Here is a 23341-nt window from a genome sequence, read left to right on the forward strand (position 1 = left end):
GGTTACTGCCGTTTGTTTTTGCTAAGCAGATTTATTGCTGCAGTGTGTTCACAGAAAGAGCCCAAACACCTTTTTTCTAAAGCTAATGCAGACTAAGTCCTGCAGCAAAGCCTGCATTCATGAAGGTTGTAAAGTTCAGTTTTTGGTAAAGCCGTTTAAGGGAGTACTCTTTTCTCTCCTTTAACACTTTAATCTTTACTATGACCTTTGTGTTGTAGAGGGTGTGGATGGGATTGGACAGAGTACTACTTTTCTATTTTGATTTTATTTTTTTGCTGATGTTTGTACACTTTAATCAGGAGTTTTCTGAATAGTCTAATAGCAGCGCTGACTAAAGCTTGTAGTGTAATTTGTCATTCTTTTGAACACTCCTCCATTAAACTACATTAGTTATTACTCTAATTTAAGACAGTTAAGACTATCTTTATCTCCCAAGGTGTCACGTGTTTACATTTTGAATTAGAAGCACAAACCTTACCTGGACTGATCTGGACCTGTTGGAGCGAACCCAGGGCCTCATCCTTCCTCAGCACTGCTCCTTCCTGGTTGAGACTGAGTGCTTCAGTGACCTGAGCCCCTGCAGACTGAGGGCCTGATACTGTAAGGGAAAGGTGAGCAGCACACAGGCACATTCACTGGCATCCCTCGGAGAACAGAGGCAGAGCTGCTGCTGCAACTGCACGCGAATCGATGCTGGAAAGAACAACCAGAGCAGCAGTCCGTATTTCCATGGAGAGCTTGTACTCAACGCAATGTCACAGAGTATACCGGCAGCATTAGTGTTACTGCTCGGTCAGCTGTGCATAAACCTATTAGAGCAAAAAAAAGACAAAAACAAAAGTGAATGTGGAATTGTCGATATATCTAATGGGCTACGGAAAAGGTGGCGGTGGTGGTGTGTGAATGTGTTTCTGTGTGGCGTGATGGGCTTGTTTGTGTGTGTGGATAACAGCTAGTGATTTGTGCTGCTCTGAGCGCGTCAGCAGGGATCAATACAGGCGATGACTCATGCTCGTCCCGAGGGCATCAGAACTATCACAACATCACTCATAACCCAATTGTTTCTCAGTTTTTAAGCTACTTCTTATCTTAATCCAAAAACCAGTAGATAACCCCCAAGATTTGGAGTCGAGGGTCTAAAGCAAGAAAAAAGACAGAAGGACAAGATAGAAGCACAGTTCTGCAGTCATACAGGCTTCTTTTTGATCCCAAAGGTTAAAGGTGAAATTTCTCATGTTTATATCATCATGGTACGATGTCCTTTGAGGAGCACTTTGCAGGAATTCCTTCTGCAGGTGAAGATTTATGTGCTTCTTCTTTCGGCTGCTTCCTTTAGGGCAGGGGTGGGCAACTCCAGGCCTCGAGGGTCTGGTGTCCCTGCAGGTTTTAGGTTTTTTGAACCAACACAGCTGATTCAAATGCTAAATTAGCTCCTCAACATGTCCTGAAGTTCTCCAGAGGCCCGGTAACAAACTAATCATGTGATTCAGGTGTGTTGACCCAAGGTGAGATCTAAAACCTGCAGGACACCGGCCCTCGAGGCCTGGAATTGCCCACCCCTGCTTTAGGGGTTGTCACAGTGGATTATCTATGAACCTCCTCTGAGGTCTTCCTCTTTTCCTCCTGCGATGCAGCTCCATCTTCAACATCCTTTGTCCCATAAATCTCCAACCTTCCTCTGCACATGTCAAAACCATTTCAGCCTCACCTCTCTAACCTTGTCTCCAGCCTCTCAGCCTGAGCTGTCCCTCTGATGTACTCATTTCTAATCCTGTCCTGTTCACTCCCAATAAAACATTTTTATCTGCAGCTCGACCCCCTGTGTTTTTGTCAGTGCCACCATCTCCAAATCACACATCATAGCAGGTCTCATTACCATCATCTCCTTCACTCTTGCTGCTATCCTTCTGTCACAAATCACCCCTGACACTCGTCTCCACCCACTTGATCACCTGTCTTGTGCATTGCTCATTGCTTTGTTGGTTGACTCCAGGTATTTAAACTCCTTTAACTTTCTACACTATCTGTGCTCCTTGCATCTCCAACTTCTTCTCAGTCACACATGTATTCTGTCCTGCTTCTACAGACTTTCATTTCTCCTCCCTTCAGAGCATACCTCCACCTCCCCAAACTCTCTTCCACCTGCTCCCTACTCTCACTAAAATGTGATCTGCAAACATCATAGTCAGGACTTTTCTAAGATTAAAAATCAATCAAGTCCAAATTATCTCTTTGAACTTTAAGGCAAAACAGTGGGGAGTTCTTTCTGCAAACCTAAGACTCATTTATACTAAGTACAAACATACACTTTTAAATTAGTGAAAACTGTTTCACTAAATTTGATTATTGTTTTAAAAGAACCCCTAAAATTCACATTGTAACATATAAAATGTATATCATGTCATAACATGTATTATATAAGGTGTATATTATAATATAAATATTTGTTCCTGAGGTGTATTGACAGACTGTACAAAAAGAGAATATTAACAAATGATCAAAAATCAATATTTTAAAAACTGTGAAACTGGGAGGTGTGATTTCTCCCATGTGTGATATGAAAAATATTCAGCCTTCTTTAAATCAGCGTATAAACATTACTGAATAAAATATTTTCCTAAACCTGAAGGCGTTCAAAAAAAAAGAAGAACCCAAACATGAGAAGCAAAACAAACAGACTCTCCTTATCTCCTCTTTGGTAGGAAGCCAGCTGTAACAAGTTGTTTCTCTGCCAATCCCCCACACTTCCTCCCACGATACCCTGGACTGTAATCTGGAAGGGATTACAGCCAGTCTGACCTACTGTACAGCCCTGTGGCTGCTCAGGCAGTCGGTGCAGCACGGAGCTCATAGCCAGCTGCTAAATGTGCACACTGACGTCATTTACATGGATTTAAAAGGAGGCACCAATGAAACAATGAAAAGCAGCCACCAGGGAACAACACTGGTCTTTCTCAGTAAATTCACAGAAAGAGCAGTTTTTAACAAGCAGTCACGACAGGCTGAATGTTCTTGTCTGTGAAAAACCCCAAACAAACCCTGATGATGTAGCTAATGAAGCCCGCTTTCTGCTTTCCCAGAGGGTTAAACAGTTCAAATGTGTTGTGTAGTCTTTGTTTGCAATTAAACCTAAAAGCTAGAGATGAAATGCTGGAAACGTAAGGAAGAATTAAACACAAAGACACCTCTTCACTCATTTAGGAAAATAACTGAAAATAAAGTTCCCCTCAAAAAGGCGAAAGAGAACTTTGGACCTACTCTGCAACACTGAGGAGAAATGAGTGCCATCCAAGGAGCTCCATAGATTTATCTGGACTATAATATTAGTTTGTAGCGCCACCTCTTGGCAAAGAGGTGAACATAACAACAACAAAGCCAAACATCTTGAGGATGGTGCAGTTTGGAGCTTTCTTCTAAGTCTCATTGCTCTGTGACGTCCTGCCAGGATAGACAGTAAAAAAAAAATTAAATCTATTCATGAACAGATTAGATGACAGCACAGTTATAGTAAGGCCCAGCAGAGCAACGTGAACATCGGCTTAAATTACTAAATATTGTAATTATTTGTGGGATACCACATCAGCTACACACAAATCTATTCATGAACAGTTAAACTGGATCAGTGGGGGATTATTAATTAATATGACTTAAGACTAAGAGAAACAGTTTTGAATTGATCTCAGATCTGTTTTGGTTTAAGAAACATTTCTTCTGAAAATTATTATATATAATTATTTTCTTTGCATTTCCGCTCTTGACTTGAAAGTATTCTTGTTCAAAGGCAACAGAAACTTTAAATTGAATACCTCTTTCAGTAAGGATGTGAAGGCGACGCATGTGTTCCTGTAAAACTGTTTTTTCTGATCAAAAACAAACATATTTCAAGCTCTTTAATCATTAAGAAAGACAAAAAGGAAGCATGTTTACATTTCACTGTTTTATGAATTGAACTCAGTTACAAGGTTGAGTGAATATCATCTCCACAAGAGAAGTTACAAATAAAGTATTTTCACAAAATAATACTTTCAGTCTGTTATGTTCTCAGCACGCCGGTTCTTTGTATGCATACAAGGCATTTACGTAGTAACGGTCATCATGTGAGATGATGTTAAAAGAGAAAAAGACAGAAAAGCACTCTTTGAGTTGCACCGTTATAAATATCAGCCGCACAACGAGATCAGACGTCCCATTTTTACACATTATACAGCCCAGATGAGGAATATAATGCAACAGCTGGCCACAGATTACCGCTATACCGAGCACAGCACTTTTTCTAACAGGCCACAGAGTCAAACTGAATGCCTTTAGGCTTTCCATGTATATGTGCGGAAGGACGGGAAGACCTCAAACAGAGCCACAGCGCCAAATATCAATGACTTGCGATCCTATTTCGACAGAACTGTAACTGTGGAAAGTAAAACCGTTCATGCTACCTCTGAAAGCACGAGCACGTGTTGCTCATGCATAGTGAAGCTTGCTTGCTTTCACACGTGTGAAAAGGAGCTGTGGTGGTGCTGCACGTGATGCAATGCAAACACAGCCCATCCTCATCGCGAGCACCATCGGTGAGTTGGTACAAATTCACACAGAAAATACTCACGTTTCAATACAAAATGTGTTCGCTAGGTAAGAAAAGCCAAACTTCAGTCTCCCTGGCAAAGAGCTTTAAATGTTACACTGAGCTGAAGCATCTGGCCCGTCCATCTGCGAGTGAGTCGCGATAACAAGAAATCATTACCAAAGGGCAAAATGCTGCAAAATGCCTCGTCTTTAATAAGGATCAGCTGTTTCTGTGGCTCGTTAATACCAACTGTGGTGGTAAAAATCTGCTTTTGGCTTTTCAGGTACATCACGCTGACAAAAGGCAAGAAGCTGAAGATCATTTTGACCCAGGCTTTTCTTAGTTCAGTGATAAATGCACTCACATCAGGAGCTAAAACTCTCTCTGTCCGTTCAGTTTTAACGTTGGAAATGCAATTTGTCAGCTATTCTCACAGACAGATGCTGTAACACATTGTTTTTCCACCATTACAAATTCCACGCCGTATCTACCTGCATCACTTTCTTGGCAGTGACAGAAGAAATCTGGGAAAGCCAGCTTTACAATCACCAAAATCGCTTTCAGTGTCAGTCCCAGCTAACCTGACTCCAGCTTACAGGAGCTGACATCGCCTCACAGATTAGCTTCAGACATAGAAGCACTTGTGGTCTTTCAGGTTCCTCAGGTAGGAGAAACTCTTGCCGCACTTGTCGCACATGAACTGCTTCTCCCCGGTGTGAATCTGCTGGTGCGCCTTCAGGCTGTTGCCCTGGTTGAAGCTCCGCCCACACGTGTCACAGCTGAACGGCTTCTCCCCCGTGTGGATGCGCTGGTGTCGGTTCAAGTTGCCGGTGTTGCTAAAGCATTTTCCGCAGGTGTCGCAGCTGAAAGGTTTCTCTCCTGTGTGGACCACCTTTGGCAGAGAACATTGAAACAACATGTTTAAATCTTTACTAAATTACCCACAAGGTTTTTTCCACTGCAGCAGACGTGTTCAGCTACAGCTGCTGCAGAAGGTGGAACTGCGACACATCTACACAAAGTGTACTCATAAACATACACATGAAGTTAATCTCAGACCAGGTTGGTATTGCTTAATTCTAACAATCAACTGTCACTTTACGGGGTTACTCAGGGTGTAGCATTTCAATCTGGGCCTCTAACCACTCCTTGATTACTGGACCACAAAGCAAAGAGTTATTTTTTATCTCCATCATAACTAATGAATAATGAGCTTCATTATTCTGATGCAGCTGCAGTTCACCCTCGGCTCAAGTACGGGACAAACCATAATCCCAATTATACTTATAACTACTGCAATCTCAATTATTTAACAGCAAATGCACATTTAATGAACTCTGAAAAGCAAAGGGAGAAGGGAAAAATAAGGTTGGCGCGGGTGAAGTTGTCTGGTGGGGACTTAGACCACTGGTCCCTGCCAGCCTGAGATACCACACAATAACGGAAGCAGCAAACCTGCACCTCAAGAGACCGGCACGTTAGCTACGACCAGTCATGGAAAGCCGTTAGTTAACTAGTGCCTTGGATCTGCTGTGCCGAAAGCAGACCATATCAGAGATGTTTAAAAGCAGCGGTTAATGATGGCTCTGCTTGGAGAGCAGATTTTTTTTGCAAAAATTAATGCAATATCCTGATCACACAGTTTTTATAACAGCTGGAAGCCAAAATCATCAAGCACTACTCTCTATCTGAACACTCTTTGCAGCTTAAAGGCCTGGAGTCTGGGTTTCAGACACGCTGACAGATTGCTAAGGTGTCCGTCCTAATGTTGAGGACTTATTTGCATGAATGAGTTTCACCTTGTGCAACAAGCAGCAAAAACCCACCTGATGGGACTTAAGGCTGCTTTGCTGTGTAAACATGCGACCGCAGATGTCGCAGGAGAACGGCTTCTCCCCGCTGTGCGTTTTCAGGTGAATCTTCAGGTAACTGGACGACTTGAAACTCTTGCCGCAGAGCCCGCAGCTGTGAGGCCGGTCCACCGTGTGATGCTGCTGGTGCGAGCGCAGTTCGGTGATGGAGCTGAGCCGCTGGCCGCAGAGCACGCAGGTGCACGGAATAGTCGCCGCGTGCGTCTGGAGGTGTTTGCGCAGCGAGTCGACGCAGGCCACCGTGGTGCCGCACGCGACGCAGGCGAGCGACTTCTCGTCCACGTGAGAGGTCTTCTGGTGCATCTTCAGCGCGCTCTTCTGGATGAAGCGCTTGCCGCAGGTGTCGCAGCTGAAGGGGCGCTCGCCGGTGTGAATCCGCTGGTGGCCTTTCAGAGTGTCGGCCTGGTTGAAGCTTTTGCCGCAAGTCTCGCACCTGAACGGCTTTTCGCCCGTGTGTATGCGCAGGTGGCGCTGCAGGTTTCCTTGTATTGTGAAACGTTTGTTGCAGTACTGGCAGTTATAGGCACGCTCCCCAGTGTGGACCATCTGGTGCATCTTCAGGCCGTGCGCCCGGTAAAAGCTCTTACCGCACTGCTCGCAGCGATATGGCCGCACGTCAGCGTGGAGACGCTGGTGGTTTCTCAGGAGCTGCTTCAGGGTGAAACCTTTCCCACAAACATCACAGGTGTGTGGCCTCTCACCTGTGTGCAGAAAAGCAAAAACACGCTCACCAACAAACAACGATGAGTACGCTACAATTCTGATCTAATTTTAAGCCGATTAACCGAATGAGTCTCATTATTCTCATCGGTGTAAAGAAACAATTTTCCAAAAACAGTCACGTGCTTTACATGAGGCATGACCAAACATTTCTGGGAGTCCACAAAAATCAACACACTGATTTAAATTAGCTGTCTAGCCTAGCAACTCCAGGTAAATGTCGGCTGTCTTGTTGTCTCCCTAAGATTTTCTTGATTTTGTAAACTAGCCAATATTAGTTTAACTTAACTTTACCAATACATAATTTCACCAAGACATAAGAGTGTGTTAGTGATGGACGTCAGTCAGCTTGTGGATTCTTCCTGCTCCAAGTTCATCAACAAACCTGCCTTCACGGTGTGCACGGGTACGTCGTACAGACTGTGCCTGCTTCAGTATGAAGGAGCTCACCTGTGTGCAGTAACATGTGAGCGCTGAGGCTTCGCTGGAACGCAAAGCCTCGGCCACACTGAGAACACTGGAAGGGCTTTTCCGCGCTCGCCCCGTGGACGGCCTGGTGGGCTTTGAGCTGCAGCAGCTTGGTGAAGGTTTTCCGGCAGTGTTTGCAGCTCAGAGGCTGCTCCTTCTGACTCTCCTTCTTTGCTTGAGCTTGGTGGGACTTTCCCTTTGCAACACGCTTGGATCTGGTGGTGTATCCTGGGTCAGCATCATCTGGATCGTCTGGTTCCGCCTGCCAGAGAAGAAAAGGGATGATTAAAGGTTTATTCGTTTAAACGTTGTTGATTGTCAGGTCATTCAATTTTATGGGCGATGAATATTGCAGTGAATAAACTAATTGTTTCCAGTGCTTGAAAGGTTTCTGGGTATCATAAATTCTTATTTAAATAAAAGGGTGTTAGTATAAGTGAAGAAATATGCCAAAAAACCCAACTGTCTAAAATGTTCATCAGCTGACATTAAATTGGACCGATCTCTTAATACAGTACAACAAAATAAAAACTTGTATCTAAAAGCATATATAAAAGTTATTTTTAAAAGCACATGCAATGAAATAATATAGCTGCAAGGTGAAAAAAGAAACAAGTTAATATAAAAACATATTAATGAAGCCAACCTGGTAGTCAGGGTCGTCCTCATCCTGCCAAAACTCATCTCTGTACTGACCAGAGTCAGACGACATCCGGTCGGCTGAGCACTCAAACCCTTCTTCTTTTATTATAACAGGCTGGATGCTGTCCTGACCAGAAGAAAGGATGAGGACAAATTTAGGTTGGCAGGATCCCTCCACACAGGATGTTCAGCTCTGCTTTATTTTTAAGTTGGTCAGATTTCCTGACTAATCTATGCGATTTGGAAACAGTGAATAAACATGTTCAAGTGATGCGAAGATGAGAAACAGAAATGGGAAGAAGAGGCGGGACAACGCAAGACTTTACATCATATGTTCTGCCTTTCCACAGATGAATTATGGGCGATCTCTTCACTCCGGCGTCCCTGCTAACCACACCTACACAGAACAAAAGACAAACATCAGAACCGGTTTGTGGTCACCTCTGCTTCGTCAAATACAACAGGGACAGAGTGGAGACGGCAAGAGAAATGACATCAGGGGGAAAAGGTTAAAAATATTTTCCTTTCAGTCATGAAATTTGAGTTTTAAAACAACACCACAGCTGATTTTGACTTGATGCAGTTTGATTTAAAATATTTTTCTCTAAAAACTTGTGGAATACAAAAGCTAACTAATGTGTTTAAAAGGAAGAACTCCTCACTTCTGCGACTCTTCCTCCCTGAGCGTTGCTCGAGCTGAACAACCTCAACGTCCACCCTCCCCTCCTTTTGCCCGCTGCCTCCCTCCATCAGCTCCTCCGCGTCCTTCTGACCTCCGCTGCCCTCGAGCGCCAGCTTCAACTCCGTCTCCGCGACCTCCAGTCTCCTCTTCAGGTCCTCGATCTCTGCCACACCCTGCGTCACCTACAAAACAAGGACTACTTTAGGATTTCTTGCTGGACTGTTAGTGGGTGGATGAATTAAAGCACAAAGGTCGTGTACTTCTAGCCGCAGCGCAGAGGAACATTCATGGAAGAGCTGGCAGATCTTCTCCACAGCTTCTTGAGCCAGAGACGACATGAAGACGCTCAACTGGATCACCTGATGGGAAGAGCACAGGCCACTGTCAAATAATGAACCTGATTTAAACTCATTCTGGAAGGTTTATTAAATATTCCAAGTTGAAAGATAATCAGAAAATCTGAGACAGCGTTGTTCAGTAATGTAATGAAGTGAAGAGGACGTTGCACTTTGTCACGCTGCAAGATGGTAAAACTTTTCCTTTAAATCCCACTAAAAGTGGAATAATTGAAAAGTCCTGACCTGAAAAATCAGGTCTAACACTGATGTGATATATTGATCAGCCAATCAGATCCCGGGATCACAAGTATACAAGGAAAACCCCAAAACCGCACAACAGGGTAACACTATGTGGCAGTCATCATGATCACAGAAGAGTGTGTTATTGATCATATATCAGCTGATAGATCGATCCTGCGCTCTGTGGAAACCTGTAGCTGAGGCGCTTCTAGACATACACTAGATAGATAAGCCCGGGCCTGCTGCCCAACCCAAAATGGCGCCCAGAGGTGGATTCTCCCAGACTTCGTGCACCAGCCCCTCATATTTACGCGAAGTTTAGCCTAAACACATGCTCCATACAGCAGGACAGCGCGGCACCCTGCTGCCATTTCGCAGCTAACCGGAGCTAACTGCTAGCTCTTCTATTTCTATGCTCGGCCGGTTGTCTGGACGACAGTTGGAGGAAGCGTCGGCTCGGGAGAAACCGGGACCAATGCGGGGACCAGAACCGGCCCGGATACCTGACGACCGTAAACCACCTTGTACCTTATCCTGTACCTTATCCTCCGGGGACCCGTGCGTGTCTTCGGCCACACACGATGTCTCTTGTGGACGCGGAGGATCCGAGGCGCCGATAACTTTGTTCATCTCTGACACCGCCGCGTTCACCATTATCTCCAAAATGGCGCAAACCTGCGGCTCCAGGTCCGCCATGCTGACTGATTGTGATGTTTATTTCGCATCTACAAATGCGTCATGAAACTTCTGCGCTGCCGCACTGTTGTTGTTATGGTGAAAAAAAACTCATGCCGATCATTCACAACACGAAGCCAAGTACTGTTTCCTAGTTCATACTTTTCAGAATAAAATCACGTTTCTAATTTGTCTTTTCAGTTTAAATGCTAATCACTGTATATCATTTGTCTTATCTCATCAGCTTTAACTGTATTAACTTGCAAGAAACGTGCCACACTAATTTTGTTTATTTGAATTGTGTTATTTGGATAAAAAAAAAAATAGTAACAAAAATGTATCCATCCGATTTGTTCAATATACCGTATACCATACCATGTTTGATTTTATTGCGAAAAGCCCTAACGGAAACGGTATAGCATCGAGTTTACATTGAACCTCCCTCCAGTGGTCAAAGGGAGTAACTACAACACTTACAATTCCACGATCAGCAGAGACGTTAAAACGTTAAAATTAGCCTTTAACAGTCAGGATATTCACAATCTGAAGTTAACAGAGTTGTAAACATTTATATAATTCCATGTTATCAAGCTATATTAAGCAAACACGGGTAAGAGGCGGTGGACTGTGCTTCTGATCACACTGTTTTTAATTTCAAAATAAATAAAAAAAAGTCAATTGAGAGATTTTTGTTGTCTTGACCATTTTATTCAATACTGTAGGAAAACTGAGACTTTAAACTTGGTGAAAATATAAATATATAATGTATAAATACAAAATTTATGTATAAATACAAAATTTTCATATTTTAAGTCGTGCTGAGAGATCACTAAAAGACTGCCAACTATATCACAATCACTGGAAGGCAAAATGGAAGAAAATACAAATCTGAATAATGGCCCAGCCTTGAGCAACGCTCCCAGAATGCATCACTCATCTGGCTCTGTGGACAATGACTGGTTTGCTCGAGTCGTCACCATCAGGACGCTGTGAGTGCGTCCCCCAAAATTTTCTGGAATTTCTCGCTGCAGTTGTGTTTCTTCAGGAGCCTTGAGTCTGAGAATCCAAGTCCACAGCTGCTGCAGGAGTACGGTCTTTCCCCCGTGTGGGTCTGCATGTGAAACTTGACGTGCCCGAGCTGCCTGAACCTCACGCCGCAGACCTCGCACTCATACGGCTTCTCTCCGGTGTGGATCAGCTGATGTCTCTGGTAGTTCGTGTACATGCGGAAGGCCTTGCCGCATTGCTCGCATTTGTGCGGCTTTTCTCCAGAGTGCTGCAGCTTATGGATCTTGAGCGCCTGACGGATGATGAACCTCTTCCCGCACACGTCACACCCGAAGGGCTTCTCTCCCGAGTGGACCCGCTGGTGGTAGTCATAGGTGGCTTTGTAGAAGAAGGACTTCCCGCACGGGTCGCAACGGTACTGCATGTGACCCGTGTGAATGAGCTCGTGTTTCTTCAGGGAACACGCAGTGTCGAAGCCCTTGTGACAGGTGCCGCAGCTGAACGGCGTCACGTCCACTATCGTCCTGTCCTGCCGGTAGATTACTCTGCGCCTGCCCCGCTCCCGTCTCCTCATGACCTGCCCGTGCTTCTCGTCATGAGTTACGCTCTGGTGTCTCCTCAGGTGGCAGTTGTACAGAAACGTCTTCCCACACAGGTCGCACATGTACGGCTTTGAAGCGCCGTGAAGGAGCATGTGTGCTTTCAGCTTGTTGGCCTGAATGAAACCCTTCCCGCACACCTTACATTTGAACGGCCTCTCGCCCGTGTGGATGTGCATGTGTCTCTTCAGGTTCTGAGGCAGGGTGAAGCCAGCACCGCACGTCTCACAGGTAAACATCTTCCCTCTGTGGACCGCCTGGTGCGTCCTGAGCGATCGTCTCTTTATAAAAACCTTGCCGCACACCGTGCATTTGTACGGGTGCTCTCCAGTGTGGATGCTTCTGTGACACTGAAGGGTGAAGGCGTATTTGAAGCTCTCTCCACACTCGGAGCATTTGTGCGGCTTCTCAGCCGTGTGCACGAGCTGGTGGGACTTTAGGCTGTATTTGGTCTTGAAGCCCTTCCCGCAGGTGGAGCAGGCGAACGGCCTTTCATCCGTGTGCACCACCTGATGCGTCTTCAGCCCCATTTTTGTTTTGAACTTCTTCTGGCAGAGCTCGCACTCGTAGCTGGCATACTTCTTCTCTTCGTGTCGCAGCAGGTGGTACTCAAAAGTCGCTGCGTTCCTGAACTTTCTCGGGCACTGGTCGCAGGTAAAAGGCCGCTGCTCTTTGTGGATGTTCATGTGCTTCATCAGGTGGAAGAGTCGGTTAAAAGTCTTGTTACAGATGTCACACACAAACACTCTGCCTTTCTTCAAAACCTCTGCTTCCAGACGCTTTTGGCTCTCGGTGTATTCGGGCTCCGCTGAGTCCGCGGAGGTACAATCTGCTGTGGCGTCTAAACAAAAGGAAAGATCGAAGTTCACACATATGATGCAGGAGAAGAAGCTCATTTATCATCACTTCTTACTGTGAAATCATCACGGCCAAACATTCGTGATTGATTTGTTAGCTAATGAGCAGACTCTGTATAATCCTCCTGTCTGACGGCAATATGTCTGTGAAGGTTCTCAGTCATCCAGGTCATCGTAGTCTAAGGAGCTTGCAAAGAAAAGCGTCTGGACTTCTTTCACTTGCTTGAAGACGTTTCACCTCTCATCCGAGAAGCTTCTTCAGTTCTAGGGTCAAATGGTGGAGACGCTTTTCTTTCCAAGCTCCTTAGGCCTCCCGTCTGACTTTAATAATGAGAATAATTTACAAAGTTACCTTCATTTTCTGACCACCTGAAGCTCATAAACGAGGACTTCACTAAAGTCTTTACAGATGTCACAGAGCAGGAAACCCAAGTTTTCCCATTAAGACTAAGATTTAGCAGCTTACACACTGGCTTTACTTTTAAGACGCAAAGGCTAATTTAATGCTGTCTAAGGTTAGGATGCCAGCTCCACAGCATTACAAGTCATCCATCCAGCCATCTAACCATCTTCTACCACTTATCTGGGTGGTAGATAAGCCCAACGATATCCTGTCAGTATCTCCTGACATCATGCACATGCTCCTTTGCTCAGGAGTTGATGTTCCAGGTGCCACAAGGTGATTTTGGAAGCCAGGGATCAGAGAGCCATAACCTCCACCTCCACCCAATCCACAAATCACCAGACCCTACAACCCTTCCTGTGGGCCCCATGGGCTAAAACCCGCCCACCAGACCCCTCTACCCCACAAAGGCTCGTGGGTAGGACCACAGTAAACAGGTCCCATGCAGGGTACGCTGGACCTTTTTATACTCAGCACAGGGGATGTCTGAAGATCTGATCTGAACTGCTCTTAGTGTGAACGCTCACCCACGACCAATTTGTCATGTTTCTGGTTATTTTCTAATTTAAAATCTGAAATCACACATTATCAGAGTCTTTGTTAGTTTGTTTTACTGAAAATAATTTCTATATTAACCATTTAAGTTCTCACCCGGTCCATTGCCTGGTAAAGAAACAGCTTCCATCAGCTCCTCCATCGCCTCTCCACCTTCTGAACCTGAAGAATCTATACAGAATGAAAACAAAGACAGATTAACCATGGCTGAAATCAGCTGCAGGTTGAAAATTTGTTTTCCTCTCAAACTGAATTTGTGCAGGAAGCCCGTCTATCTGGCAGCTGACGAGAGTTGTAAGATTTTCAGGGCTCGTATTTACACCTTGAACCAGGATTTGACACAACAGGCGGCTCAATGTATCTCATCAACAAATGTATCCACCGATCAGCTTTCAGAATGTCAACTGTGAAACAAACTGCCTATTAGCAGGCAATTTCTTTCTTGCTTCACTACCATGTTTTCAAAATAAAATAACAAGGCTTTTCTTGGTGCAGTGGAAAGCAGGAAGTCTGCGGCAATGGTGCAGGACTCCACAGTGGAAGCATTTCACAGGGATTTGTGACTAAAATAGATGTGTGTATACTGGGAAAAGCATTCAGGACCACTTAAAGCTGTGATGAGACAGTGAAGCCTTTTATTGAAAGGACAGCAGCAGCACTTGTTACTGTAATCAACATCGATAAGAATACTTTATCAACGCACCTGTTCAGCAAGTTAAAGGCAAAGCTCCAATCCACCACTGGTCTGTGTCACACAGTGACAAAGCTACAAAATAACGAACAAATATAAAAAATAAAAGCTATCTGGATTGGAGATAATGTCCCAACTTACTTTGCTAGGATATTGAAATTTGGGAGATTTTTTATGACCCTTGCTGCAGGCTGAAAACCGCTCTGTGTTTCTAGGAGAGACACCTGCAGCATGCAGGGTGAGTCTGAAGAGCAATATGGGATGTACCACTGAAAAAAAGAAATAACCCATATTTTCATCATCTGGGACCTTTCATGGAAACTTACCAGCATCGTGTCCACCATCCACTTCAGCAGCAGGAGATGATGTGGAGACGCTCTGCACAGCAGCATCAGATGTCTGGTTGACTCTTTGCACTCGTGCAGCAGCAGCAGGAGGTGGTGGTCCTGTGAAACCCTGCACCCCTGGAGGAGCTGCAGAAGCAGGAGGACATATATGACCGACTCTTTGAATTCCAGCAGGAGCTGGTGAAGAACCACTGCCTCCCTCTGCTACTTTATCTGTCCTTATGTTTAACTTCCCCAGTGGCTTCAGGGTAAAGACCTGCCCGCTCTGCTTAAACAGGACTGGGCAGCCATTCAGGACATTCTCTCTCCACACTCTGGCATTTTCAAAGCTTTCAGTCACGGTCTTTAGCTCACTCTCCAGCTGTCCCACTTTGGCCTTCAGAGTCCTGTTTTCAGCGAGCAGCAGCAAAGACACCTGGGAGAAAACGGTGCTGATCTTTCTTGTTGCCTCACATGCTAACATCTCCAGAGTGCTGTCAAAATCCAGCTGTGAGGATTAAAACAGAGGAAACAAAGTTTATTTAGGAACTAAACCAAAGCACATGTTATCAGTGTAAACACAACATCAGTAGAGCTTGTACGAAGCGTTATGATAAAAACCATAATCACAATTACTTCACTACTTATCACTGACTGCGTGATAAGTAAATCTTGAAAGAAAAGCGAGAATTATCGCAGCACATCACTGTTTAATCACTACAATCTTGTTTTAAAAAGTGCCGGAAGTTAAAGCTAACTGCGCAGCCCTGGAAATATTTGAACAAAGTAAACGCAAAGATTTAAACCTAGTACTATAATCCAGCTCCTGTAATCTTACGATAACATTCACTTTATTTAAAAAACAAAAAAAACCAAAAAAAAACAACTTTGAGGGTTTGTTTTTTTTAGCTAGCTTCAGCTTGACGAACGTCCGCCATCTTTGTTTTGCTTGGTGTCGTTGCCCTTCTTCGTGATTTTACTCCATCCGTCCACTCTCACCCGAGCACAGCGTCTCTGGCGTTTTTAGCGTATCTGGTGTGCGTTGATAATAAACTAACCGCTGACTTACCTTACGGTTCATAGTCTGTTCCTCTGCATCATTTTCTACTTTGGAATTTCCAATAACATCGACAGCGACCCGGATAACAGTCTCCATGATACACTTTGTTTCTGAATAAAACACCAAGTTTTCTGACATTTTCCCTCTGAGGATAAAAACTGTTCGCTACAAGCGCAGAGAACTTGCCTCTGTGTTAGCCCCATTCATTCAGGAAATGGAAGTAGTGCAACTGTAGAAATTTCAAAATAAAACTCATACAAAGCGCTTTGACTGCAAATGTTATTTAATTGCAATTTCGAGCAAGAAAAATAGACATATCTCAGAGAACTGAAATATAAAGTTATTAGAAAGTCACTTTACACTTCGACTTCTATTTTAAAAATGATTACACCTTTCACTGGGATTTTTGGGAATTCACAAAACATAAATTACTACCGTACTTTAAGAATTCTTAAAAAAAAAAAAAAAAATAAAAATCAATTAAAATGCCCAAATTTTCACTTAAATTTCAACTGGCAAACTCCCACATTACCTTCAGAACATTTGAAGATGTAATCTACCTTAATATCTCAAATTTTAGGTTTCATACAAGTAACTTTCATGTTTCACCAGATTTTTAAACAGCTGAGGTTAAAGAAACAAAATAATAATACAAAACATAAATGCCACAACAATACTGCTAACCTCTACTGATAAAAAAGCTGATATCGTATTGACAGCTATTAAATCACGCTTAATCAGTCCCTTAACTCTAACATCTAAAGGGTGAGAGGTGCCAGTGTTATAGCTGTTTTTCACACCCACTTTCCCCACATCATAAGGACGAATGCACAGATCAGTATCAGCTGATATCAGCAAACACAAGGACAATTATCTACATCAGTGTCTGTCTTACATTATATTAGGCTGGCATAAACCTTTAGTCAAGTTATTTGTTGATGCCCAGATTAGTTAACATTAGTTGGTTTTAACATAGTTGCTGGTCCAGGATTTCACCAAAACTTTAATACCTCTTCAATCACAGGTAACCCTACCAGCTCTCCCAGTACATTTTATTAAGTTATTTCTGTGTCACACTGGAGCCGTTTTCATACATGCACTGCAGCTTGCAACTGATTTCCTAGTTGATTAAACTCGAGAATAGAAGACAACTAGTCAACTAATCTGATGGATGAATATAAACATTAATCTTACAAATGTTGTATTTGTATTAAAGAGCCATTTGAACCAATTAACAAATTATTTAAATGCCACTGAAATGTGTGACACTGTACACCGTGTAAAACTCTGCTCAGTTTTTTTGCAGACTTGCTGCATAAGGATAAGTCAAAAGTTCCTTAACAAAAATTAGTGGGAGGATTTTGCAAAGCCAGAGGTCCAAAGAGCCAATCAACAGCTGTACACCAGCAGCCACATGTGTTTACTCATTACTGTAGCAAATATGTAGTTTAGCATACTTGTGAGTTATATCTAGAGTTACTGTTTGCATTTTGAATAAACTCAGAGCTGTCTGGTGGCAGAAAACAGACTCTGGCTTGAACCCTTGAGCAAACACCGAGCTTGTAAAGCTTTTTGTAGCAATTTTTTTAAAACAGATTTGACAGGTGAGTCAATAAATGTACCTTCAAAATAAAAGCCCAGATTCATCCAGAGGTGGCTGTGAAACCTGTGAAACCATGCCTGTGCAGAATGTGCTTATGCATCGCCCCAGTGAAACAGAGTTTGATCTGACACAACATATAACCGTTCCTGTAGTACAAAGTCGTACAGCACTGTGCTGATTAGCGGGGCTGCCATCCACCTTTCAGTCATAGAGAGACATCGAGAGCTGAAATACAGTGCCGTGTGAGACCCAACAGCTAACTGGCATTAAATGAATAAAAGATAACGTTAGTTTAAATGATTAATACTGCCGGCACCAATTAGAAAGAGCGGCAACATTCAAATGTCTACTCTATTAACCAAGGACATGCCAAGATCAGTACCTCTTCTGGGTACTTTTTGTTATACCCATGTGCAAATTGTAACCAACCTCCAGGGGGCACTGTCTCACTATGCTTTCAGACGTGAGCTGCTCTTCTTCTAACTTTCGATATTTCACATTTTCCTCAAGAGGCTTTGCACTTTCAAGGCTGCCACTGCCTCATAATGATTTGCCTGGTTTAGTCGCTGCATCGGCTCATGGTACAAATTCACACTACACAAAAGTACGACCCCAGCTGATCCCTCTTTAACACAGTACTCAGATGTTTCAGACATGAAGTCATAACAGCTGTTTTTTTTAACATTTTGTTAACTGTTCTAGTTGATGTTCGACGGTTTTAACCAAGAATTTACAGAGAGGGCACTGTTAAAAACCACCAAGGTCACCGCAGAGTTATTTAGCAGTAGGATTAGGGTTAAGCTGCACAAGCATACAGATGTTACAAACTTCAACCCTACCGCTAACCAAAAGCAACAACCAGGTGGTTGAAGAAGAGGTTAACTGATGGAGGTGCTTGATGCAGTCTGTGCAGTATAGAGTCCACATGATGTGTGATGGGGTGCATGTGAGAGAAGAGCAGACAATTGTCCAGTGAATTCACAGCGAGTGAATGGAGGTCAGGCGTCCGGTCTGCTTCACTAAACTGCGAGTTTCTAGAAAAGCGAGGCAAATAATTTCCTGCTCAGTGCTGCAGTTAAACTACAGATGACGCCCCGCCTGATTCTCTGGACTTCATGTATGAAAACAGCTTTGTTCAGCTGAGCAAAATTGTAAGCAAAAAGGCACCGGGCCATGGGTAACTAATGCCTCCATTTCATTTATTAGTCCTACTTGCTATCAGGTGATTGCAGCCCCACGTCACCTACGACCCGTCACAGCTGTGCTTCTTGAGCTGCCGTGAATCAGAGAAGCCTCGGCCACACTGCTGGCAGGAGTAGAGCTTCTGCCCTGTGTGGATTTGCAGGTGGGACTTGAGCTGATTGGACTGGTGGAACTTCCTCTGACAGTACACGCACTCGAACGGCTTCTCCCCCGTGTGGATCCGCATGTGTCTGTAGAAGTTCCCGTCCGTTCTGAAGGCCTTGCCGCACTGGTCACATTTGTACGGCTTCTCACCCGTGTGAATGCGCTCGTGCTGCTTCAGACTCGCGGCGTGGAAAAACCGCTTCCCGCACACGTCGCAAACGAACGGCTTCTCGCCCGTGTGGCTCCGCTGATGATAGCTGAAAGAGTATTTGTTGTGGAAGGACTTCCCACAGATGCCGCAGTTGAACTCCTTGTGCTCGCTGTGGCCTTTTTCATGAAGTTTGAGCGAGCACGCGGCACTGAAACCTTTCAGGCATATTTTGCAGCTGTACGGTTTAACCAGCGACTTGTTCTGCCGTCGAGTCTGGAAGAAATTCTGCGTGCCGTCCGACTGCTCGCTCCTGTCGGCGTGCACGTACCTCTGATGTATCTGCAGCCTGCAGTTGAAGAGGAAGGTCTTCCCACACAGATCGCACATGAACGGCTTTCTGGCGCCGTGGATGAGCATGTGGGACTTGAGCTTGTTGTTGTCTGAGAAGCTCTTGCCGCACTCCTGGCAGCTGAATGGCTTCTCTCCTGTGTGGATACGAAGATGCCTTTTCAGGTTGTTATTCAAGCTGAACCTCGCTCCACATATGTGACAGGTGAAGGGCTTCTCTCCCGTGTGGACCACACTGTGTCTTTTCAGAGCCGTGCCGGTCCTGTACGACCTGTTGCACACGGAGCACACGAAGGGACTGTCGCCTGTGTGCTTCCTCTTATGCACAGTCAGCGAGTGGGCATATTTGAAGGTCTCCTCACACATTGTGCATTTATACTTTTTGGTGTTTGTGTGAACCATCTGGTGGAAGCGAAGCGTGTCTTTGCTCTTGAACTCCTTCCCGCATGTCACGCAGCTGAAGGGCCTTTCTTCCGAGTGCACGGCCATGTGACACTTGAGCTGAACCGACGTCTTGCAGGTCTTGTCGCAGAGCTGGCACTTCAGCAGCTGCTTCCATTTCTCGTGGCGTAACAGGTGGTTTTCCAGAGACTGCTTGATTCTGAACGTTTTCCCGCACTGATCGCAGGAGAATGGCTTCGGAGGCTTCGACCGCTGGTGACGCTTGAGATGGTTCTGAAGCGACTCCTCTTTCCTGTACGATCGTTTACAGTGAGGGCACGGGAAGGGCAGCGGGGCTTTAGTTGCCTCGTGGCGCAAAACGTGATTTTCCAGAGACGCCTTCTCTAGGAAACTCCTGCCACACTGATCGCAAGGAAAAGGCTTCTTGTGGACCTTCATGTGTTTCTTAAGTTCGCCTTTCCAGTGAAAACCGAGGTCGCAGTGCTCACAGAAGAACCGCCTCGCTGTCTGCGAGTCCGTCTTTCTCAGTCGTCTGCCAGGCTCTTCAGCTGACTTGCTTTGTTTCTCCTCGCTGCCGTTGTCAACGGAAACTGGAAATTAAGGCGCAAATGCACAGATTGTTATTATCCATTTCCACCCACACAACCCCCTCCTAAATCTCAAATCAACATGTTTATAGTCACATCTGAAAGCAACACCGGTACCTGTTTCACTATTAGCAGGTGCTCTTCTCGTTCGTCTTGTCCTCCCAGAAGCTCCTCCTTCCAAAGACTTCTGTGACACAACAGAATAAATCTGAGTTTGCATGAAAAGACTTTCTAAGCATCTCAACTAAAACATCCTAACACGCTGAATCTGTGAATGCAGCTGACAAGCCTTAGGATCTACTGTTTTCCAAATAGAGACATGAATGTGTCAAACAGAAACATCCGACCTTCTCCTGTGTCGAGTCGAGACCGCTGACAGTACTGGAGTCGGGACTGGGGACATTTTGAGGTGTAGAGCCCGGCGAGGCCGCTGGTTTGAGCACGATTGCTGCAGCTCCCGTCGTTTCTGAGACGGCCGATGACTGCACTACGATTTGACTGGCACCAACCAACAGCACCGTGGGAGCAGAGCTGACTCTGCCCACGAGCACCATGGGGGCGACCGCAGCTTTGGGGACGGTCACCGATGCAGCCGTGGAGGTGGGGACGACTTCAGCAGCTCCTGCAGAAATGGGCAGCAGGTCTGGATTTGATTCTTCTGCAGCCGATTCTGGGGCGTCTGGACTGGTGGACACTGACAGCACAGGACCTCCTGCATTTAAAGACAAAGTTACACATTGTTATTTAATGAACTCACTTGACTACTTCTTCTATGAAATATATGATAATCAACATTATGTTTAACATGTTTATCATCATCCCAAAATCTCTAATTCATTTGTAATTTAGTTGAACTCGAGCTGAGATGACTTGCTAAAGAGGTTCGATCTAGAAGAAGGTTACAATAAGGTTTCCACATCAGGAACAGCTGCCCTTGTAGATGAGCTTTAAAATAAACGTTTACCTACATGATTAACTGGTGTCCCCTCCAAAATTCCCTTTTTCCAACCACATGTTGAGTTCAAAGGGAAGAGACATGGTTTCAAATTCATTAACAGCATAAATAAACAGGCAGAATTATAATCCTGAGATAAATAAACACAAAAAGGAGACAAAATAAAGCCTCACTACTAAAACTGTGTGTGAATGGATCAGATGTACAAGTGATTCACTTTTAGAAACCGAATCACTTGGCTTATTGTAAATTGCCATTTTGCTGCATATTGCACAATTAATCAGCACACCAATTAAAAAAGGACTCTGCCTCGAGGCCCAGTTTGAAGCTCGTGTGCTAAACTAACAGCATGTGGGGTTAAAACTTTAATCATATGTACACATTTTCAGCTATATCAACTTTTGTAGCAGGAAATTAACTAGACATTAATTCTTTTCTTTCTTTTTTGCCATAATCTTAACCCTATATTTGACAACAGCAAAATAAAACTGGAAATTATGTTTCTGGTGTGCCACCCCAATATTTTTAGTGGCCCCCATCTGGAAAAACGAAACATGAAAAAGAAAATGAGAATGCGTAGCGTGTGTATAGTCATATATCTGGCCCTTGATGTGATCTGAACTTCCCGGGTGAATTTGAGAAAATACCCCCAACTCAAAGATGATCCTTCAGAAATCAACCTCGATCAGAATGATTGATCGATTAGTTGATATGTGACTGCTTCTCACCCATCACTGAGCCGTCTTGCAGCAGGACGTGAGTCGGGCCCTCGCTGATGGTCTTCAGCTCCTTCTCCAGCTGCTTCATGTCTCTGCCCAGCTGCCCCACTCTGGCCTCCAGCTCCTGCTCGAGCTGCCCGGCTTTCCTCTGGAGCACGTCCTCCAGCTGCTCCACTTTGGCCCGCAGAGCCTCGTTCTCCTCGAATAGCTCCGAGGAGAACTCCGTAAACACTTTGTGGATCTGCACCACCAAAGACTTCTCTATCTCTTGGATCTCACCCATCCTCGCCTTTTCCCACTCAGTGTTTGGCGCCTCTTTCGCCAACACATCCCTGAAGACAGACAGAGTCGCCTGGATGGCCACTTCCACAATCGACGCCACTTCGCTGCCGAATCTCGGCTCCATGTTTGTTCACATGAACTCTCCGCCTGCTGTGTCCGAAACTCCGCAGCGCATTTTGAGCCCCAGTGAGGGGTTAAACCGGGTCCAGCTGGACTCAAAACACAAAACTCCTTCTTCCGTATCAACCGTCCCGTCCTTTCGTTCCCTGTGCACCTTTGAAAACCTTCCGTGTTGCATTTCCGCCTCCGGGGCCACACACGCTTAGAAAATAAAAGCCCCTTCTATCTACTTCTCGTTTATTCAACTAAGATTCTAACTAAAATAAAAATAACTAAAATAAAAATAACTAAAATAAAAAGTAGCAGCTTTTTTAAATTAAAAGTTTCAGTGAATTTCCGAGATAATGCTTTTATTAATTCATAATATTCAAGTGAATGTTTTACACTTTTGTGCATAAAAGCCCCAAACACATTCAAATTGAGTGAATGAACTAACATAATTAATCTTTAAAATTTTAAATAATAACTGTGGGGGTTTTTTCGGAACGGTAAAGACCCGAATTCTTAAGTGTATAAAGCATAATCTGTAGTTTCTGATGCCAAAATACGTCTTTTATTTGTATTAGGCTATAGTAGTACTCATATTTGGAGAGATCCTAAAGGGCACAAACACATTCAGATATAAAATCATTGTCGAATCACTTACCTCATTTACATATCTTAAAATGATATTTCCTTTTTTAATTCATAAAAAGCACTTTGAAGGCTTAAATTCTGACCACGTCATATTTCCCCACTTTTCCCTTTTCTGCATCAATCTTAGATTTAAAGTGAACTGTACTCATTGATCACTGTGCAGAGAAACAATAAGAAAACCACATTTGGGTCTGTTAACAGTTAAACTTGTTGTTGATGTAAATTTCAAAGGGACACCTACATGTAGTCACTGAAATATGCTGAAGTTGAACCTGAACATCAGAATGTGTTTGGGTGATTTACGTGACTCTGAACATGGCGTGGTTGATGGAGTTAGCTGGGCTGGTCTGAGTATTTCAGAAACTGCTGACTTACTGGGATTTCCCCACACTACCTGCTCTAGAGTTGACAGAGAATGGTCTGAAAAGGAGAAAATGCAGTTTTCTGGGCAAAAATGCCTTTTTGATGTCTGAGGAGATTGGCCAGACTGCTCTG

The 23341-nt window shown here is 44.3% G+C and overlaps 3 protein-coding genes across 3 annotated transcripts in view; all 3 read right to left on the reverse strand.

The window, feature by feature from the left end:
- The window catches only part of mark4b (MAP/microtubule affinity-regulating kinase 4b), a 56049-nt gene extending 55035 nt beyond the window's left edge, over positions 1-1014 (reverse strand). Inside the window, exon 1 of the mRNA XM_005744985.2 lies at positions 479-1014. Within this exon, the coding sequence (XP_005745042.1) occupies positions 479-520 (42 nt within the window). The 5' untranslated portion in view covers positions 521-1014. The remainder of the gene's footprint in view (positions 1-478) is intronic.
- Positions 1015-3924: 2910 nt separating this feature from the next.
- On the reverse strand, positions 3925-15903 carry LOC102193225 (zinc finger protein 729). The gene is made up of 12 exons (XM_013913801.1): positions 15706-15903; positions 14637-15144; positions 13716-13790; positions 11184-12645; positions 10063-10219; positions 9205-9303; positions 8925-9126; positions 8589-8659; positions 8267-8389; positions 7603-7882; positions 6388-7133; positions 3925-5453 (listed from the first exon to the last, which is right to left on the reverse strand). Exons 1-12 carry the CDS (start codon positions 15832-15834, stop codon positions 5187-5189), a joined length of 4119 nt encoding a protein of 1372 aa, XP_013769255.1. The 5' UTR covers positions 15835-15903; the 3' UTR covers positions 3925-5186.
- Positions 15904-16087: 184 nt separating this feature from the next.
- On the reverse strand, positions 16088-22366 carry LOC106456383 (zinc finger protein 708). The gene is made up of 4 exons (XM_013913812.1): positions 21818-22366; positions 20482-20846; positions 20252-20321; positions 16088-20137 (listed from the first exon to the last, which is right to left on the reverse strand). The coding sequence occupies exons 1-4, from the start codon at positions 22212-22214 to the stop codon at positions 18543-18545; spliced, it is 2427 nt and encodes an 808-aa protein (XP_013769266.1). The 5' UTR covers positions 22215-22366; the 3' UTR covers positions 16088-18542.
- Positions 22367-23341: the final 975 nt, after the last annotated feature.

The sequence above is a fragment of the Pundamilia nyererei genome, unplaced genomic scaffold, assembly GCF_000239375.1.
Source record: "Pundamilia nyererei isolate P.nyererei 1_Seehausen unplaced genomic scaffold, PunNye1.0 scaffold00152, whole genome shotgun sequence".
NCBI classification, from domain to species: Eukaryota; Metazoa; Chordata; class Actinopteri; order Cichliformes; family Cichlidae; genus Pundamilia; species Pundamilia nyererei.

What these genes read in the sequence shown, in the direction of transcription:
- LOC106456383 (XM_013913812.1), bottom strand. Translation starts at nt 22,214, where the DNA reads ATGGAGCCGAGATTCGGCAGCGAAGTGGCGTCGATTGTGGAAGTGGCC. An exon ending in GCAAGACGGCTCAGTGATGG is followed by an intron (nt 20,847 to 21,817) that starts GTGAGAAGCAGT and finishes CTTTAAATGCAG; the next exon opens with GAGGTCCTGTGCTGTCAGTG. An exon ending in TCGACTCGACACAGGAGAAG is followed by an intron (nt 20,322 to 20,481) that starts GTCGGATGTTTC and finishes GTTGTGTCACAG; the next exon opens with AAGTCTTTGGAAGGAGGAGC.
- LOC102193225 (XM_013913801.1), bottom strand. Translation starts at nt 15,834, where the DNA reads ATGTCAGAAAACTTGGTGTTTTATTCAGAAACAAAGTGTATCATGGAG. An exon ending in AGGACGACCCTGACTACCAG is followed by an intron (nt 7,883 to 8,266) that starts GTTGGCTTCATT and finishes CTTCTCTGGCAG; the next exon opens with GCGGAACCAGACGATCCAGA. An exon ending in GCAGCCTTAAGTCCCATCAG is followed by an intron (nt 5,454 to 6,387) that starts GTGGGTTTTTGC and finishes TCTCTGCCAAAG; the next exon opens with GTGGTCCACACAGGAGAGAA.